The 20,743-nt window shown below is 36.7% G+C and overlaps 1 protein-coding gene across 1 annotated transcript in view; it reads left to right on the forward strand.

Moving 5' to 3' along the window:
• PTPRQ (protein tyrosine phosphatase receptor type Q) overlaps nt 1–20,743 on the forward strand; it is a 121,315-nt gene that overhangs the window by 56,878 nt on the left and 43,694 nt on the right. The window contains exons 37-43 of the mRNA XM_085045732.1: nt 2,022–2,187; nt 2,662–2,952; nt 3,191–3,466; nt 4,255–4,406; nt 6,124–6,265; nt 7,881–8,150; nt 16,867–17,199. Of these exons, the coding sequence (XP_084901858.1) occupies nt 2,022–2,187; nt 2,662–2,952; nt 3,191–3,466; nt 4,255–4,406; nt 6,124–6,265; nt 7,881–8,150; nt 16,867–17,199 (1,630 nt within the window). The remainder of the gene's footprint in view (nt 1–2,021; nt 2,188–2,661; nt 2,953–3,190; nt 3,467–4,254; nt 4,407–6,123; nt 6,266–7,880; nt 8,151–16,866; nt 17,200–20,743) is intronic.

Genomic DNA, 20,743 nt, shown 5'->3' on the forward strand with positions numbered 1-20,743 from the left:
AATAAGTTAAAGATTCTATGCAAGTAACTGTCTCATTGCTAAATATCAATCTATGAAAGATATTGTTGACTTGAATAAACTCTTTTATTCTATCTCTATATATTTGAGTTTTGATTAGCAAAAGAGTGGGAAAGGTGTTAGTTACAAATATATATTTATGCTTCAATAAAGTTCCCCAGTGTAGGAATTTCAGTACAGATGAAAACTCCTGCTCTGACAAACCAGACAGGTGAACCAGGAGCTAAGTACTGAAAAAAGCCTATGATCCTTCTAGTGACTGAACATCAGACCCCAAACTATCCACTCTCCGCCTCAAGCCAATCAAAATGAATACGACTGGATACAGTTCAGAGTGAAATTCAACTTGGTCTGCCCTTGGGATGCAGACAAAGGATGTAAACAATGTGCTATATCAACATAACAATAAAATATTTTCTTTCACCAATATGAGAAAGTATTCAAAGTAGGGATAAAAAGGGGAACTTCCCTAAAACACACTGCAAATTTTTTAAAAGATGGTCTCAGAATTGTACAGCACACAAAAAGGAAGTAACTTCACTTAGGTTTATACTGGAACAGTGAATATTAATGCTCCTTGAAGGATGGTTTGGATTAGCCCCACATTGTCACCACTTTCATCTGAGAGCCAGTCAAGTACGTGATCCTCTGACTCAAAACAAGAACGCAATACAATGAACCGAAAGAAGAAAACAGAACTGGGGAAAAAGGTTAACAGTGAAAAAGAGTATCACTGTTTTCTGTATACAACTAATTACAGCTTTATGCCACTGAAAATATCTGCCACTTCCTGAGGTGAAGAAGGTACTACTTTCTGCTGACACTTTCATGGCTTGTGTGTATTGCTTACACTTATCTGCTTTTAATAATCTGATACTTTGCTATGTCAAAACTCCTTTCATGTATAGATGAAGAAAGGGTCAGAAGGAAGAATTTCTTCAGCTGTAGCCAAAGATCCTAAGCTGTTTGCTTTCATCTGCAGCCACAGTTAATTGTAAAACTTCCTATAGTGTTCTATCTCCAGGGTACAATTAGTACAAGTTTCATCTTTTCTCAGTTCGTACCCACACGGCTCTTCCTGCTCACTGTTACTCTTAATTATGTGTTCCTTTTTTCCCCCTTAATATTTTGTCATATCAAAAGTTTGAGATAATCTCCACTCCTTGGGCTCCTCTTAAAATAGTTTTTGTCGACCCACCAAAACCCTGTTAATAATGTTCATCTTAGTTCACTGAGTCCAGACAGCTGGCTAAATTGTAAAGGTATGCTTTTTAAACTAAGAGTTTAATTTTCAGCTGTTCATACCAATAAATTCCCATTAAGTCTAGAATCAAAACTTGATACAGTAGTCTTGACATTTTTACCTTGAAAACGCAGGTAATTATTTAAGATCTTATTTTTAAAAAACCCAATTATTACATATTGTTATAAATTATTAATTATTGCTAACAACAATACCTAATGTTAATAATAACAACAAGAAGGTATTAGAATCCTTCTGGGCCAGATGATATTTTCTCTCATACCATGCTTAAGTATCAGAAAGTTTAATTAAATACCTTAGAATTTGATCCTCTGTTTCTTGTATCTTAACCTGCCCAAACGTAATAATGATCAGCCAAGGTAAGTATGATTCATGCAATCTATGACCAGTTAGCAGATGTAGCTTTTTTTGGGTCATTTTCTTGATGAAATATGGATAAACACACTGCAATAATAACAGTTTTAATCTCTGAATTGGCATGCAACAACTACAATCAATGGGAGGAGCCAGTGATGTACTCTGTAGTACTTACAAGGAGCAACAATAGACAGCACACAATCGAGTATGTCAGCAAAAATCAGCACTTATTAGGAGTCTAAGTGTAGGTTTATGTCTCCTGAATAGTATGGTGAATCATATATGCTGGTGGTAGTGGTGGTGATGTCAAAATGAGGAACTAGAAAGAGAAATCAATGAATAAAAAACATTTTAATTGGTAACACTTTTTTTTTCCTTTTAGAATTTCACAAGTTATGGTAATGACAGTAACATCAGTGTGTCCTCATTTGTGGTGCTGGATGACTTGGCAAAATACAGCCATTATACTTTATGGTTAACTGCGAGCACAGCATTTGGAGATGGAAATAAAACCAGTGAAAAAATAGATGTGTATACAGATCAGGACAGTAAGTTAATAACTTTTTTAGTGCTCATTGTATATCAGTGCTTATATTTATTAACTATTCTCTAACTTTAATTTTTTTTTACTGTTATGGTGGCAAAGTAAAAAGATCATAAGTGTGGTTTTCAATGCTACAATAATTTTCTTTGCAAGGAAGGCATTTTTATCTGAGACTTTATTTTATAATAGTAGAACATACCTCAGAAGTCTCTGTGGATACAAGCAATAAAATTGTTGTCTTAAGCTGTCATTAAGACTCTTTTCTTAAACAAATTTAACAGAGATGATTATTCATATATGCCTTAAATTATTTTGCTTTTGATATTTTGCTTTGATATTGAAACACAAATTATTTTTAGAAGTTGTAAAAAATATTACGGCTGAAATTTTATATTTTGAACATTTATTTCTGGTTTGGGTTTGGGGGTTTTATTACTGTAATCCATGCATTTAATTTTTTGCTTATTATCTCTCATAGTCCCAGACGGTTTTGTTGAAAATCTGGTCTATCAAAACATTTCCTCATCTTCTGTAAATGTAAGCTGGTTTCCACCATGCCAGCCAAATGGCTTAGTCTTCTTTCATATTTCTCTAAGTTTAATGCAACTGGGAACAAGTAAGATATTGTCTTTCCTTACTCACAACACAAGCATAATTTTTGATGATCTGGAGAAATATACTGATTACATTCTGAAAATCACACCTGCCACTGAGAAAGGATCTTCTGAGCAGCATACTCTAAGTCTTCACATAAGAACTGATGAAGATGGTAAGATTAAGATATTTTATTAATTCCTAAGGAAATGTAGGAAAAACACCTGAATAGCTTTCTTTAAGGAAAAAAAAAGTGTTTATTTTTCTTGTGTTACCTAAAGTGTTTTTGTTATAAAGTGACACAAACAACTGCTACACATTTCTGGTTTGAGACCATGAAGTAGAAGTTTTCATCGTAACTCATATTTTTCTGAAATTATCCTTGTTTTTCTCTTTCTTATTTCTTCCTATAGTCCCAGAATCAGCACCTGTAATCAAAACATTTTCAAATCTCTCAACTACCTCAGTTATGCTTTCATGGGACCCTCCTGTTAAGCCAAATGGTATTATACTACGTTATGATTTAGATTTATTTGGGCCAGAGAGGAATAGCTCATTCTCTACCACCAATAATTTTATCATCTTGGAAGACCTTCTGCCATTCACATTGTACAGCATTTATGCAGCTGCAAGAACAATAAAAGGAGCGGGTCCATGTGCTGTGCTTCAGTTTTACACAGATGAGTCAGGTGAGCAAATTCAATTGTAACCAACTTTGAAATATCAGCCCTATGTTACTGCGTCATCTTAGATGTGAACATCCAACCTGTTGAAATGAAGAATTGATTTGCTATTGGTCTGTGAGTGAAGAGCTTTCAGAAAAAAACGCTGCAAGGGAAGTGTTTTCTGAGTGCTCCTCCTCCTGCCACAGTGTGCAAGAAGAGGTCACATTCTGCATAGGATTATAAAAATAACTCCATGAAGAAATATCTTTTGCCTTTGGAATGTGTTATGGTTTGCAAAGTGTCTGGGATTTTTAAGCAAGCAACAGTACCTTTCTCTTCATCCCCCCATGTAATGGAAAATGATAAGACATGGAAATATTTCTGACACATTCACACAGTTCTCCTTTACATGGACCTCCTCTCTCCTGCTTAGTAAATTACATATCTTTTAAATCTATGACAACTGTGCTCCATAGGTGGTGTAGGAACTAAAGTATATCGCATTCCAGTTATACATGTAATATGATTTTTGTCAAAGGTCTTAGTTCTGACAATAGGGATGTTTAAGTGATTAACAGATTTGTTAGATCTCTAAGAAGATCCCTTGCTTACTAAACATGTATTCTGGATTAATGGCATTTGTTTCATGTCAAAGAGAAAGAAAAAAAGATTGAAATAGCAATGAAATACTGTTAGCTTGAGTTCAGCTACAAATGTTTAAAAAAGTGCCTATGTTCTCCTGCATGTCCAAAGTGTTTTGTTTTGCCTGGATTATTTGTTATTTGGAACTCAATTGCACTTCTCTTTTGCAGTGCCATTAGCTCCACCCCAGAATTTGACCATTATCAACTACACTGCAGATTCTGTGTGGCTAAAATGGGATCCAAGCCCCCAGTCAAATGGTGTTATTCTGAGATACAATTTTAAGATTTATCAAAACAACACTGAAAAACTCTTTTTTTGGGTATGTTTATAATTGAGTGTATAATTTTTTGAATGATTTTTCATGCTTCAAGAAAAAACATATGGCACATATTTTAAATGTCTGTTATGCTTCTAGAATTATGAAGCTCCTGTAAATTTCTATTTGCTAAGACAGTTTACTTATCTTCCCACTGTAAGTGTAATCCAATTTTTCAAATTAAACAGAAAAAAATTGTTAGATTTTAACTTGCTTTGAGCTTCTAAAGTTTCATAAATGGTGAGATTTATTAATCTTAACTTGTATTTCAGTGTAAGCTTGATGTTAGAAAATGACAGAAGTTACTTGCTTCGTGGCTACATTTGTTTACCTGTTTAGTATCGATGGACTTTCAAGATTAAAAAAGACAGTAATTCCTAGTCATCTTAAAAAAATAGTAAAAACTGTTCAGAGGTCTACATTTTTTAAAAAATAGTTTGCAGGATAAGAATAACTGAGTAAATTGTAACTGAAATAGATGCTATATAAATGTTCAGGGCCAGATTGGATGGAGCTCTGAGTAACCTGGTCTTATGGAATGTTCCCTGCTCACAGTATGGGGGTTGGAACTGGATGATCTTTAAGGTTCCTTCCAGCCCAAATCATTCCATGAATCTATAATTTTATGATATTAAAAAATTGATCAAGGCATAAATCTGATTGCTTGGGTGAACTGCAAAGGCAGCAAGCTGAGGTCAGGATTGCATCTCAAGCTTAGAAACTACACAGTGAGTTCTGTTCATCTGAGATGCTTGTAAAAGCTGCAGGGAAAAGAACTGCATTACTCCAACTCCCTCAGCAGTGCAGTTCTTATAGCAGAGACTTAGCTTGCAAGGAAAGTGCATGTGCTGATAAGTGTATGCACTGTGGAAATCAGTCCCCATGGGGTGGCCTGTTGGGCTACCCATATGAGATCTGCTGTTATTCCCCATTGTGGAAGGAAGTGTTGGCATCACCCCAGTTTCTTCCATAATGCTTGAAAGGCCACAATACACATATGAAAGGGGAACTGGGGGTTCTACAGCCAGCTACCTTTTGAAATATTCTTTGGGTATTCATAAAGACCACCAAAAATCTGTCCATCTGAGGCAGTCTCAAACTAAATTAGAGTACCAAAACTGGCTGAAGCACTTCAATGTATCTGCTATGCCCTACATTTTTTCATGTTTTGTTGCATGGGCAAGAAATTAGATTTAGATTGTGGCAGCAAGACACAGAAAGAAATTTTTATAGCAATACTGTCTTTAGGCACCATAATTCTGTGATAACTTGGATCCCACAAGATGTGCACCAGATTTTCTTGCTGAAATTTAAATCTTTCCTGCTGTTATAGTCCTCTCAATATTTGAAAAAATATCCTTGCATGTTCTGGGAAAAATGGGTCCCAGGAATTGAGCTGTGGGTTTTAGCTTTCTTTTTGTTTGTGTGTTTGTTTTTAAAAAAGCTCCTAATCAATCTATATATCTAGCTCAGGTAAAGTAAAATAAATTAGAAGCTATGACCCATAACCTCTTCCACTGAAGAGCTGTAGTATGGAAGTAGAAGGTGAGAGGGGTTTATGTGAAGCTAGAAAGAGTTTTCAGTATTTGACTGAAAGCTACTCAGAGTGGAAGATGCAAAACTATGGCTGTTAATCTTCTGTTCATTTCAGTAAGTTCAAGGTGAAGCCCACAATATTTCTAAAGATTAATTGTGTACTAATAATTTTTCCTTCCTTAAGAACATTTCAGGTTCAAACCATGAGGCAAATCTTGCTGGATTAGAACCATTTAGCCCCTATTTTATCAGTGTCTCTGCATTCACCAAGCTTGGAAATGGCAATCAATTCAGTAATGCTGTTGAATTTACAACAATGGAATCAGGTTAGACATGACTTTCTCTAAGCTGCAGTTCTTTTTATATTTATTTATATTTATTTTCTTTGTATGGCTGAACAAAAGCCTTCCTCTTCTCTCCAAGGAAAACGTAACCTAACACTATCTCATTGTCTTTTGCCTGTGTAGCACCGATTCACATTCCTATTGTAGACTGGGTTTGAAGTTTGATGTCGGAAGTGTAGAATTAAAAATGTCCTCGTCTGAAATGAGAGGCTTATATGGCTACTATAAATCTTTTAATAGCAACATAGATAAAGGGAGGAAAATTAGATAGGTATCAGTCTTTGCAGATCAAAGCAGTAATTCAGATCCCTGTGAAAATAACTGAACTGTTAGCAGTATCAAAAGCAGCTGGACAAAAGATTGGCAAATGAACTGGAAATTGTGTTAGACAACAAGAAATTTTTAACATTTTTAAAAATAATTTATCTTAGGAAGAAAGCCACTGAAAGTGAAATACTCAACATTCACTAGAGAGAGCCTGTTGGTTTGTGAAACTGGCTGTTGCACAAAACTGTAGCTCCTTTGCCAGGTCAGGGCAACCCCCAGGCACTGGAAGGGCTGTCAGTGCCAGGGGGCTAGCATGGGTTAGGGGACTCCCAGGTTCCTTTATATTGTTAGTAAAGAGAGCAAAGTATCAAAAGATCCCATATGATGACTACAGGTTTGCTAAGATCATGTTTCCAGTGAGAGATTATTTCCAGAACTGGTAAAGCAGAAGTTCTGGGAAAAAATGCTGTTTATTGTACCCAAGAGTTACAACAACATTAGAAATCTGGACCATCACTAAGCTGGTTCAGCTTGGCTAATGGACCCCTTCACCTGAAGGTGGTCCTGCTCAAGAGCCATGGTCATCCATCAGTTGTTTCATTTCATCACTGACATTCCATACTTGTGGTATTTTCTTCAGTTCTATTTAACCAATTGTTCATAAATAATTGCTCTATTTTCAACATGATTATAATATTTTCTACCTTTAATGAATTTTGTATGAGTATTTTAAAAAAACTTTCTTCTGCTGCATCCAGCAAATAGATGGGGAACAGTAGGTTAAAGGCATTGCTATGACAGCTCTGAAACTTGGCCAGTGACCCCTGTACAGGTCGGGCTTCTGCTGGAAGGATAAAGAAGTGTGGTAAAATGTCTGAAAGAAATAAGGCTAACAGATAAATAAGGAAACAGATAAATAAGGAACTTCTGCTGTTGATGCTGCTGCTATGGGTATGGAGTATCTGTATGGAGTATGTCTATTGTGTATGTTATATTACACTTTGTTTAAAAGAACATGAGGAAAATACCGGCAAAAGGTTTGTTGGGAAAACAGAACTGAAGCACACAACTAGGACAAAGCCATATCAATGGCCTCTTCTGTTTCAAGTGCTAACATCAGTCACATTCATGGTAGTTGGAAATGAACACTATAATGAGAACAAAGCCATATTTTTGCTCTTTCGATGTGTTTCTTTTATTAATTTGTCTGACAATGCAGTGCTTGATCCTTGGTATGAACATTGGGTCTGCTTCTCTGATGCTATTGTTCTGTGATTACCATTTTAGTTGTGTATGAATGTTAATCTTTGGTACATGTGTATCCTTTAAGTGCCAGATGCTGTGCAGAATGTTCGTTGTATTGCAACAAGTTGGCAATCGATCCAAGTGCAGTGGGACCCTCCTGCTTCACCCAACGGTGTGATTACACATTACATCATAACAGTTGAAGGAAATTCTACAAATTTTTCATCTTATGATACACTGCATACTTTTAGAAATCTGCTTTCCAATATTACTTATCAAATTAAAATAAAAGCTGCAACATCTGCTGGCAATGGTGAAGAACAGATATGCAATGCCAGTACTCTTCCAGAAAAAGGTAACTAATTATTCAAGCAAATTTTTTGTTTAATTTAAATGATGACTATGAAGCAAGCACTCATGAAAAAAACTGCTTCAATACAGGCAGTTAAATCATTCTCTTGTTTAAATTTCTTGCTAATAGTGAATGAAAAGAAATAGAGATTCCTATTTCTCCTGTTTTAGAACACAGTGATGAGACTTAATTGCCATTTTAAAAAGCACAGAGAGAACACCTTTTTTTTGTGAAAATAGCCAGGGTTGTACTTTGATGACTGCCCCTCCCCCGGTACAGTCTATCCTGCTAAAGCTTGGCCACATCCTTTATTTAAACTCTGATGTTGCACATTCATACACATTTCTGATGAAAATTTTGTGTCTAAATTGGCTTCCTCATCAACAGATCCCCTACAAATGCTGCCAGTTTGTGATCCCTGATGGTTCCCTTCTGTCCAGAACCTTGGCAATTTAAGACTACTGCCTGGGTTGTCTGTCCTCTTGTTTGCTCAGAAACTTCTGCTCATCAGCAGGGCTCAAAATCCACTTTTGAAAAGGCAAAGGCATTGTTTAAGTATTAGACATGAACATACTCTTACACAACATCTTACATTGTTGGCTGGAAATAATGCAGTGAGCTTAGCTGCTGTGCTGCACATGGATATGTGTGCTCCTGCATTTCCAGACACTTACCAAGAGCAGTCAGATCTCTCAAAGCTTTCTTTTACATCATCACAGCTGCTGAACAGCCAACCCTCAGAGCTAGAACAAGACCGAGCCTGGAGATGGAGCTCAGACTTGGAGACAGTTGTATAGGAGGGATGTTACTGTCGCGTAACAGAGGAGAACAGGAGGCTTCCTAGGTGCTTCACACCTTGCAGGATGAGGGAGAGGCTTCTAGTAGTGTTAAAGTGTGACACCTAAGAAAGTTATTTGTCAGGATCTCAGAGAAATTCGGGATTGGCTGTTAATTAGTCCTTGAGGAAAGACTGAGAAAGCTGTGGATTAAACCTGGGCTTGAGGGAGAGACTGGTAGTGTCTTATGGTCCATGTAATAAAGAGTTGTGCTAGCAGGGAAAAAAACCAAACCAGTCTTTATTTTTTAACAACATTTGTTTTATTTTTCTTATCACTGGGAGTTTTCCTAAGTAAAGGATTTATATTGCAACACATAGTTTTTGCCACATACACTGCACAGATCCTTTCTTGCTTTGTCGTTGCTTAGTCATATTTACAACAAACTAGTTATTATTAGGACATTTCCTTAGCTGTGTGTTTGCATGAATTGTTTTGTAGTGACTGGATACTAGGAATTGGAGATTCATGGATGGGAATGGAAACAGTTTTATAGCTGTTGTCAGCTTCTTATTTATGGTGGTCTAAGATTAGTCACAGAATATGTAGCCAGCACTGAGTCACTGACAATGCATTTATTTCTGACATAAAGTGAAATCGAATTTGGCTCAGTGTCCCACTGCATAGCATTTGACCTTTAAATTCTTGGCAAGATTATTTGCATATTTTTGAGGTAAATTTGTTCATATCTGGGTACAATTAAACATGAATCATGAAGCCTAAATTTATGAGGAGATTAGAGGTGTTTTGTGTCTAATTTAGCTCCACTGTCATGGTAAACCACCTCTGCCAGGCTGAAGTATGTTATAAAAGCTGTCAGCTTTGTAGTGGTAGTATTAGTTTGTGATTAAATACATTATAAAGGATATGAAAGATAATATAGTATACATACACATGCATAAATGAGTTAGGATTTTATGACTGAATAGCTATCCTTGGATTATTTTCAAGATAATGCACATATTAAAATGAACTTCCATTGAGGTTGAGTGAATTTTTAGAAGGGGAAGAGAGCCATAAAACAGTAGGAAACCTTGAAAAGGCACAGTAAAGCTGTGAATATTTGGTAAACTCACAAATCTGGGACAAGTATAACAGTCATTCAGTTGACAATAAAAATAGAACAATTAAAAAGCCACTTGGGGGTATTCAAAGCATGAATAATAAAAAGAAAACTGCTTCTGCTTTAAATTTTTTTAATTTAATTTTTCTTTATGCACTTTTCATTGTTTTCTGAGGATATTAATCATATTGATTGCAGACACACAGATACTAAGACACACAGAGTAATTCCCCCACTTCTTCCCCTTACTACTAGTCATACTTGATATTATACCTGAACAGAGTCTTAGAAGAGCTGAGGCCCCCATTGTAGTCAGGTGACAGTCCTTACCATTTGTTTTCTGCTAAACAGAGATTCATTCACATCTTACAGTTAAAAGAAATATGGCTAGAAATTTGTCCAAGAAGCATTTTTAAATTTTATTTATTTATTTATTTATTTATTTAATTTTTATTTAATCTGGGCTTCATTTTCTTGGCCATTACTAACTTGTGGCTATATACAGAATTATGCCTTGTGAATAAAAAAGAGTAGTGCCTAAAGTAATTTGTGATGGGAATGATTCTCCAGTATTGTGGTGTGGAGGTGGCAAATTAACATCATCTTTTGTTATATGTGCACAACAAGTCTTTATTCTCTGCACAAGGAATATTCTAAAGATTCTGGATTTGTAACTCCAGTATAGTGGTGCCCATTGGAAAATGTGGGCTTTTTTTTATCAAGAAGCACAAAACATAGCAAGGGTTTAAAGCCTTCTTCCAATCCAAGGAAATGCTGTTTCCTTGACCATAAATTCTTTTCTTAGCATATGCCAGTTCATGACAGTTCTGAGATGAAGTTACATGATATTGCTAATTAAATAGTGAAGAAAATGACAGATGACCATAATGTACTGGAAGAATATTTAAACCCATACCCTCAAGTGGTTCTTAGGGCTGCAAGCAAGATGTGCAGTGCAGTGTGTTAGCCTGGTTATCCTGAGGAATCAGCCTGCTGCAGAGCCACTGAAATGGAAATGGCAGAGCTTTGGTATCTGTTGTCACTAATACAGATAAGAGCTGTGTGTTTCACATGTTCAATCCATGCTGCAAGTTCACATTTCCAAATCGAATTACAGGGAAATCATCCAAAAATTGTAGAGTGAATTAGGAATAAGAATCCTTGAAACACTTCTTTCCAAGATGACTGATTTTTTTCCCAGTCTTAATGTTCTTCATGTGATGTGGATTGTTTTTTACAGTCTCTAATTAGTTGTTTTGTCCAAATTTAAGTTAATATGTTTGATGTTGATGGCAAATTTTCACTAGAAAAATGCAGTGATCTCTTGACTGCTGCCAATAAAATTGTACTGGTGTTATTTTTATAAGAAGATTGATAGAAATAGATAATTCATATAGTACAGGGTAAAGGAATTTTTTTTGGGGGGGACTAGGTCAACTCTGTATTAATATATAAGAAATGTTGGTGACATACAGGTACAAAGCTGACATGGAAAGCATTAAGAAGTCAAATACAATGTTTACTGAAAAGTAGACAGTGTTTTAGTTTAATGGAAAGCTGAATATTTAAGACTTGAGTACAGACAGCTTTTTACTATTTGTCTTTTCAGCTTAAAGGAGCGCATTTCTCTCTAGATTTGCAGGATTTGATTTTTCAGTACTTGGATCCCACAGTTGCAGACTGAGTTTTCTAATGTGCTAAGGATTGAGAATCATGGTCCACAGAGGCTGTTTTAAGACATGCTCAACTGTGCAATTTCCTTTAAAGCATGTCTGATAATGTCAGTCCCAAGTCATGGGAAAATTTGTCTAGAGTTTTCTACATTTTTATGTTAGCAAGATAATTTGGGTCCTATTCATGACGTGCTTATTCATACTGAGCAGGACTTCATATCATGATGAGTCCCTCTGAAGTTAGCAGTCTATACTAGATTAGTATTTAACATGATCAGGGTTATCAGCTTAACCAATGGAACTCATTTGAGTAACTAAGCTTTCAAAACTTAATAGAGATAATAAATATAGAATATTTCTTTTCAGTTACTTCTCTTTTCTGAAGACTTTTTTTGGTGTGTGCCCACTGCTGTCTGTTCTACTTTGTTCTTCACTTTCCTCCTATTGATGCTCTTAATACCACCCAACAGACTTCTAGGCTGCCGCTGTTCTTTTAATCCAAACTCCAGCTACAAGCAGCTGTTCTGTAGGCAGACTTTTTTTTATTAACTTTGTTAGGAACTATGCCATATCATATTACCATCTTCTGTTCGCAGCCCGTGCAGCTGTAGTTGTTGCTTTCCACAAAAGTCTTTACAGAAAGCCGTAACCTCTTTTTTCTCAGTCGATTTGTGTGTGTGTCCTTTGCTGCCCTTAGGTTATCTTTGCATTGTGAATAAGGGTTTTTCTACCAAGTGTTTTTGTTAGTTTAAACCAGTTCCCCCAGCCAATTTCAACTTGATCTGAGTCATTGCACTGTGGTAGTGCTTTTTCCACAAAGAATTTCCTTTCATTTAGGTTCTCAAATAAAAACTTAATCTCAGAGCAGTCTACCAGCTTTGGAAGGGCTGATTAGCATTGCAGCCAGACAAGCATGGGGAAGCAGGGCCAAGATCTGCCCAAGTAACTTCTGTTTATGTGTTTAACTTTCTCTCAACTTCAGTGAGAGTCCAGGCACGTAAATAGGTTTTAGGAGCTTAAAATCCCATGTGGATCTGACTTCAGTTACTTTTCATTGAAATTTAGGCATCATATGAACAATGGTAGATCAACCTGAAAATACCTCATTCCACTTGCAGTCCAGAAACTGAATTCACCAGCATTTCATGGCTAGTCTCTCTGCCAGCTCCTGGCTGGCTTTCAGAAGCTGAATTAGAAGCTATTAAATGGAAAGTTCGGTGGAGTACATTGCACCAAATGTTTCAGACTTAGAAAAACTCCCTATTCCCAGAGATAGCTGAATTATAGCAAATGCAACATAATACAACAGGGAAAGGCTGTGAGATATGTGATTAGACTTAAGGGATCCTATGTATGATTCTTGGGAAATTTAAACTTGGGATTAGGGCAAGAATTCCCACTAGCTAATCAGAGCACAGTCCTCAGCAATTGGTGTCTTACAATACCACAATCATAGCCTTTTTCATGCCTTTTCTTTCAGTGCATTTTTCTGGAAAATAGGGTTAATATTAAAGTTACCATTAGATACCCATCAAATTGTCAGTGTATAAGAATAGATAATAATTCTTTATACAGTTCCAATGTAACCTGAAATAATAATTGACAAAGATGCAATTTCTGGCTTCCATAATTTTTAGTGTGAACAGTGACCACTTCATCATAGCCAAGTCATGTTTAGAAAATTTAGACAAGCTGCATGATTACTCTAGGAAGCATGGAATGGTTTGTTCAAATCAGTTCCATCTGTGGACAGAAAAAGTTGGGGGAATTTTAGTCATTCTTGAGGAATGGAAATCTGATTCTCCATGCTAGAGTAATTGTAATCCTCTTTGTATCTGTAACCCAATAGCATAGCTGTCTTGAAATTGTCTCTGAACACAATCATCAAGTTCAAGAGATACTGTGCCACTGGGTGTCACTGCTCTTCACTGTGGCCCTAGGATCAAACCTCTTTGATCTGCTCCAGATTCAGATCACATCTTTTCATTTGTTCTAACAAGCGATTATATTTATGTTTAATTTGTCTACGTAAGGAAGGAGATAAAATTAGCTTGATTTTAAACTGACTAACATTTAAGGCTATGATTCCATTTTAAAGGTCTTTCCAGGCACTGACAGAGAAAATTTTACAGTGAATTCTGCTGACTGACCCTTGATCTTGTGGTTTCAAAATATTTTGTTTATATGGGTCTTCATAAACTGGAAAAATTGCTACAACAAATAGCTACCAAAGCTTTTGTGTGAAAGAAGAAATGCTTGTCTGATCTGTTTGCTATCAGGATACCTGCAAGTTTATCTTTTAAAATGGTGGTTTTCATGTACTGTTACTTACTGGGATAATCACAAACATTATCTTCAGCCTTGTGCAGATAATGTGTATTGGCTCCCTCAGTAGTCAGAGGAAAAAAAGACAGGTAGAAAAAGAAAAATAATTTCTCCACCCTCCATTCTTTCCCTCACTTTCCGTGAGTGTCTCTTTTCCAAATACAAGGAAAGCACATGGAGGCTGGATTTATCAGGCTTTTGTTGGTCTGTGTGAGAGCCCACAAATCAGAGCCATCATCATTTTGCCTGATATAATTTCTCATTCTATGAAAGCCAAGTGTCTTTTCCTTCTTAATTGCAAAATTGCTAACTCTCAGTTATTTTTGATATCATCATCTGCGTTGAAATTCAGGGAGCAAGGGACTCTCCTTAAGAAGGAAAGGCCACCATGGTGTCTAGACCATGGGCGCTGCTCCTTCTCTATCTGCAACTAGCCTTTTTAACCTGCCTTGTTTTAGGTGCAGAGACTGCAGCTGTGCCAGCCAGGGCTTAACCAGCTGCACATTTGAGCAAGTGAAGGTACATATTTCCACCTTTCCTACTGACACCCAGCAAGAAAGCAAGTTACTATCCGCTTTATGGCAAACCCCAGTATCTGTATTGGAATACAGCCAATAGTCAGTTTTCAAGAGATAGCAGTTAGTAGTCATAGGCTAAGAGGCATTAGAGCCCGTTGTTTCCATCTCCATGTTTTCACACTTTTATTACAGACTTGCCAATACTGGCTCTCCCTACCACAGCTCCTGGAGTTGTGTTGGGGAAGGTGAGGTTATATTCCTTATCAAAAAGAATAAGACCCCCTGAGTGAGAAAGAGGAGAATAGAATTTTCCTAGATTAATTTTACCTGTTCTGATGTCTTTGGAACTGCTGACTCGATTTTTTAATTCCTGGAATATATAATGTTGGGCCTTAAAATACTTTAACTCACATTCAGAGTGAGACTGGGTGATAACTTTTATCCACTCAAATAGTTTAGTCTATTATATCCCACATTTTATCATTACCATATTTGTGTGTGCAAGATTCTTTTAGTATCTTAACAGATATTAATAGCTTACACTACAACAGAGTAGAGGATTAATAGAGGAAAAATACAGGTGTTTTATACTAACCATTTGGCATTTCTCTGCCTTTATTTTCCATAAACTAATAATGAAACTAGGCCATTTCGTGTAATTTACACAAATAGCTAACAGAGTTTATAGAGTTTTTATGAAAATATTGCAGTGCTTAATTTTTTTGAAAGTGGGTAAACTGAGTATGACATCTCCAAATCTGAGCAGGCAAGAATGGTATTGTATGTTTTCAGGTTTTTTACTACTTTCTGTATTTATCTCCATGCTAATAACAACAGAGAAAACCAACTTTAATTTTTTATAGCATGGAGTATAATGATGGAAGTTGTCTTAAGCAAAGATTTTTCTAATATAGTTTGTTCTTGTTCTGTGTCTGGTTAGAGTGTAGCAAGTTGGTAGCTTATGGGGCTGTTGCATGCTGTGGGAGCTGTGTACTTGTGTGTGACAGCTGAGCAGAAGAGCAGGGGAAGGCCTGTGGTTCTCTGCCTACTCCCTCTCCTGCAGACTCCACCTGCTTCAGGCTCATTTGAAGGGATTTTAATTTCTCAACCTTTTCATCAACACAGCTTTGTCTGACTTAGAATTTGCATTTCTTCTTAAATATTTATATTTAGTGAAGAAGTTCCAGCTTATCATACTGTGATGACTTTAATAAACAAATTGTTGCAGACAAAAGCAAAGATCAGATATTTCCATAAGGTTAAAAGGAAGGAAAAAGGAGTGTTTTCTCTTTCTTCTCCAGTAACATTGGTCTGGGATCCTTTTCTTCTTTATGTAAGCCTTGGGACTTCTTCAGTTTCAGTTTGAGGATGTATCATGTGTTTTTCTTTTACCAGCAATACCTCTTCCCCCAAAGACTCTAAAGCACTCTTTAAAGCTAAGTGCACACAATGATTTCTGAGCTGATTTCTCTGCACAGTTTTTGCCATAGAGAGTATTAGTATTATCTTACAGAGTCTTAGAGATAATATTAGCTTTCTTTATGACTATGTGATACAGCACAAAACCATATGTTGCATCTCGTCTGTGAGAGGTGAGAGCACACTGCTGACTCAATATAGATAGGGTAAATGTGTCTACATGTGCATGTATGTACTCCTATGCACATATGCACTGCTTCTGCCTCATGGACATTAATATAACCTGTATATAAAAACATGGAAGCAAAGGTTATGGGAAGTTTCTTTTTTATCTGTTATGCAGCTCTTTCTCTTAGCATTCTTCTAAAGCACTTCTATAATGTTAGGCAAACATTGAGTGTTTTGCTACTTTTCATTCAGAAGGTGAAACAGAAGACTTAGGAAACCTTGAGGTGTTGTGTGAGGATTTCATATATTACCACGATAGAGGGAGGCAAATGAGTATTTCTAAGTGAGGAATACCAGTTAGAAATAGCAATAAAACATTCTATGAGTAGGCCAAAAATAACTTTGCCCAATATTCCCTCCCTTAGTTGAGACATAGCCCCAAAAGTAGCAGTAGAAATGTCACAGCTCTCAAAGCTGGTCCTACATAGCATGCCTGAAAGTATTTTTCTTTATTTCAAAGACTATAGTAAATGTATGCCACCTAAATATGTACAGTGTGATTTATGCCATTAGAATGACTGCTTATTAAATATATGAATTTGAATCTTGATCTTTAGATATGCTTATTAAAGTTTTTTTTCAACACCAGATAAAAGTATTATAGTTGCAATTATTTTCATTCAAATTAATGTATCTTACAAGTGTTTTAATCCGCAGTTCCTAGTGCGCCCAGGGATATTGTTTTTTCCAATGTGCAATCAACAAGTGTGACCTTGCATTGGAGATCACCAAAATCTATCCTCGGCTACTTTCAAAACTACAAGATTACCACGCAGCTACAATCCATCCACTGCAGTGACTGGGAAGCTATGGAATGTATTGAATATGAGATGCATCAGTATTTATATGAAAATGTCATGGATGAATGGATAGAAGACACAGTGTATGGACTGAAAAAATACAGGTGGTACAGATTTGCCGTTGCTGCCAGTACAAATGTTGGTTATGGCAGTTCTTCACCCTGGATTTCAACACAAACCCTTCCTGGCTGTAAGTAAGGATGTCTGCCATATCTCATAATGCTATGACAATGTGATGTTCACCTAAATAAGCACGAACACTTGGTAGAAGTTATTTTTTCATAGACCTACAATATCGGTGAAGTCAATAAGGATTTATTGCAACTCTGGACCTATGATATATATATTTATATTATAAAAGCTATGTGGTAGGTATACATACTTAACACTGCTTGATATTTTAATGCCTTTTACTCCGTTATATTTACTGCTTACCCAACACCAATTTCAATCCTCAGCTGTGCTACACATGTAGACTTGGTAAGTCTGAATTTTTGATAGTTTGAGTTGATATGCCATCTTCAATACAATTTCACATGTGGGGTTTGTCAATGAAAAGTAGTCCTTTTTTAATTCTTTGGCAGAAAGTCTGTTCATTAATGTGAAGCTTTCCCAGAATTCTGTGGTATGTTCTCAGCAATAGAATTTAAGCAATAGCTTCAGAGGAATTAGGATTTCTTTCCAATACCATATCCACCTACAGAGTTTACTAATCAGAGTAGCCATGTAACATGTACAGGACTGCCATGACAGATATTAGAACGCTCATGGCTCAGCTGAGGATTTAAGTTTCCAAGTAAGAGAAGAGGTAGTTGTCATAAATAAGTCATCACTAAATATTTGAGAGAAGGGGACATGAAACATAAATTATTTAGGCAGTTGGCATGGAGACATATGACCTTTCCTACCAGTTTGCAGCCATCCTAGGGCAGAGCATACCTGAAATCTGGCCTCTGGCCTGTGTAGAGCAACTGAGAATCACCATGAGTTCCTTGACTTAATCACAGCTCTTTCAGTCATTTCCCTTACAAAGTAATAATAATAGAGATACCAAGTCCTTAAACAGCTGTGTACCAAGGACTACTCAATGGTCCAGATACTTATTTTGTCCCACTCATGCTTTTATAATTATGTGATGTGAACACAGGAGACTTTCGACACCGTGATAGTAAATATCTCAACAGCCTGTTTTTATTACAAAGCACAGAAGCAGTCCTTTGGATTGAGAAGTACTGGAATCAGTTGCAGAGTCATTCTCAGGTGCACTTAGTTTCTTTGTCCAGTGACTCTTGCAGGGAAGCTCTGCCTGTAAATCAATGCAACATTTCAAATGAAGAAGAAAAAAAACCAACAAACCCAGATGGAGCAGAAAATAGATAACAGAAGTTGTGCAACTCTTGAGCCAGCAGCCCTGGGGAGATTTCTTACTATTAAATTGACAGAACTCAGCTGCTGACATATGCAAATACGTCTTTTCAAAAAATTGTTGCTGAATTTAAAATAGGGAATTAATCTGGACAGAGAAGCAGATAATGAAAACACGTGTAATTGCATGAAGTTAGGATACTTCTTATGATTTCCTCTCTGGACAGTGATAACTGGTTTCCTATCCAGTCCCAATGAGAAGATGGTAGTTAGAAGTATAAACATCTCAACAGACTGCAAAAGCCCTTTCCACGCCAATACAGTGTAATTCTCAGCAGCAGGTCCTCTGTATGTTCAATTAGACATTTTAAAAGTGGTGGGGTAGAAGTTAGACAAGTTCCACCAGCTCTTCCAGCTCAAGTGTCTGGGGCTGCTTACCTGTATCTATGGTGATGGAAGTAGGCAGCAACAAATTTCCTGTGAGCTAAATTGGTGACACATCAGGAGATAAGCTGCCTATAAAATGCACCGCTGTGTAGTCAAGGAAGCATGGGCACTATTCCAGATGTCATGGCTGAGCACTGGTCTTTTTCCTGGGGTAATGGCAATCAGCTGAGTAGGAAAAAAAGAGGAAGGTGACATGACACAGCTGGGTAGCCAGCTGGCAGCTCTGTGGTGCTTCAGCAGTGCTGGGAGCCTCCCTGGCAGTGGCTGATCTTTAGCCATGGCAGGTTTCTAGCCACCTCATACTTTCCAAAGACTAATTTTTAGAATTACTGTTAAAAAACCCCTCCGTTTCCACCTTTCTTTTGCAAAAGCTACAGCCTGTAGCAGGAAAGAGAAATTCAGAATGCAGGAAAGAGATTCAGTACTCTGGGCAGCCTTGCAGAGTGTAGGCAGAGAACAGGTGTTGATCCCCCTCTCCCTTCCCTCACGGACAGAGCCAAGCATCCTCTGGATTAGCCTGCTGATACACAGCCAATATACATGGTCTGCTAGGGCTTAAGGGTGTTTAACTGCTATGTAAAACACCCTGAGTACTTAGCCCATAAAATCAATGGGAGTTGTGTTTGCACATTTGAGGGCAGAAGTTAGGCACTCTTTCACGTGATTTTTAAGAAGTGTCTCTGTAAGACACTGCTTCTATCAAAGGTAAAGTTACCTTCATTGTGAAACAATAGTCAAATGATTTTTTCTTCATAATTCATTGGGTTCTCTGAAGCCTAAAGAAAACATTAAAGTATTATGTTCAGGAGGTTACAACATTTAGGCTGAAAACTGTTAAGAGTCATTTCCCAGAATACAAAGAGAAGAAACTTCAACAGCAGCAAAAATTACATAAAATAAATCCTAAATATTTTTTACAAGTTCTGAGGATTTGACTGTTGTGCTAAAGCAGAAATACCTAATCATTCTGAATATACAGTGAATAAGGCGAGGATCTTAGCTGTTTATTTCCGTTATTCATTATGAAGACAAATTTAAGGCTATAGGAATTATTTTAAAGATTCTTTACTTGCAAGTTTCAAACAAAAAATAATGACAGTGTACTGTACTGAGAGTAGTTATAGAGTTACTCTGTGGAAAATTTTATAGATTGTTAGTACAGTCTAGTTCTCAAATCACACAGATAAACTATTCTGCCTTCTGTCTTGCAGATTACCCTCACAGGAATTGTCTTACTGTCTCATAAAGTAGTGTGATGGCACCATTATTACTTAGCTGATTGATTACCCAAGAGCCAAATCTATTCTACAAGATGAAATATTTTCATCATAACTTCGATTTATATAGTTACCAGCACAAAAGATCACAATGTTGTGTCACATTAAGGGAAAGGGCAAGAAATGTTTTCCATAGCTATGGAAACTTTGTTCCCTCACATTTGCACTTACCCCGAGTTTCACTATTACATTTATAATGAGAATAAGATTGGCTGAACTTAGGTTTTCTGACAGAAAAATAATCGTGGAGGGTCAGTGTTAGAGGGAAAATGAATGACAGTGTGATCACTGACCTCATTTTGTATCTCATACAGTTACACAATGCAATGCTTTTTGGTAAAATGCCAAGTCCCCTAATGCCAGGATATACTGAGGTACAAAGGAAAATCCCAGATGTTCAAATGTCCTGTGAAGGCTGGGACATAGAAGCATGGGGCAGAGGGTTATGCTTCTCTTTTCAGCGCCTTCTTTCCCAATGCCTGCTGATACCCAGTTGCTTAGTACTATTGAAGAAATGTTTCTGTGTGATGAAAAGTAACGAGATTTAATGTCCTGTCATGTGTTCTTTCTTCTGGAAAGACTTGCCTGAGAGAATTGGGGTTTTTTGTTGGATTTCCTCAAAACTAAACACTGGAAAATAATTGT

Source organism: Lichenostomus cassidix, chromosome 1Aa (assembly GCF_008360975.1).
Source record: "Lichenostomus cassidix isolate B80296 chromosome 1Aa, HeHo_3.0, whole genome shotgun sequence".
Taxonomy (NCBI): Eukaryota; Metazoa; Chordata; class Aves; order Passeriformes; family Meliphagidae; genus Lichenostomus; species Lichenostomus cassidix.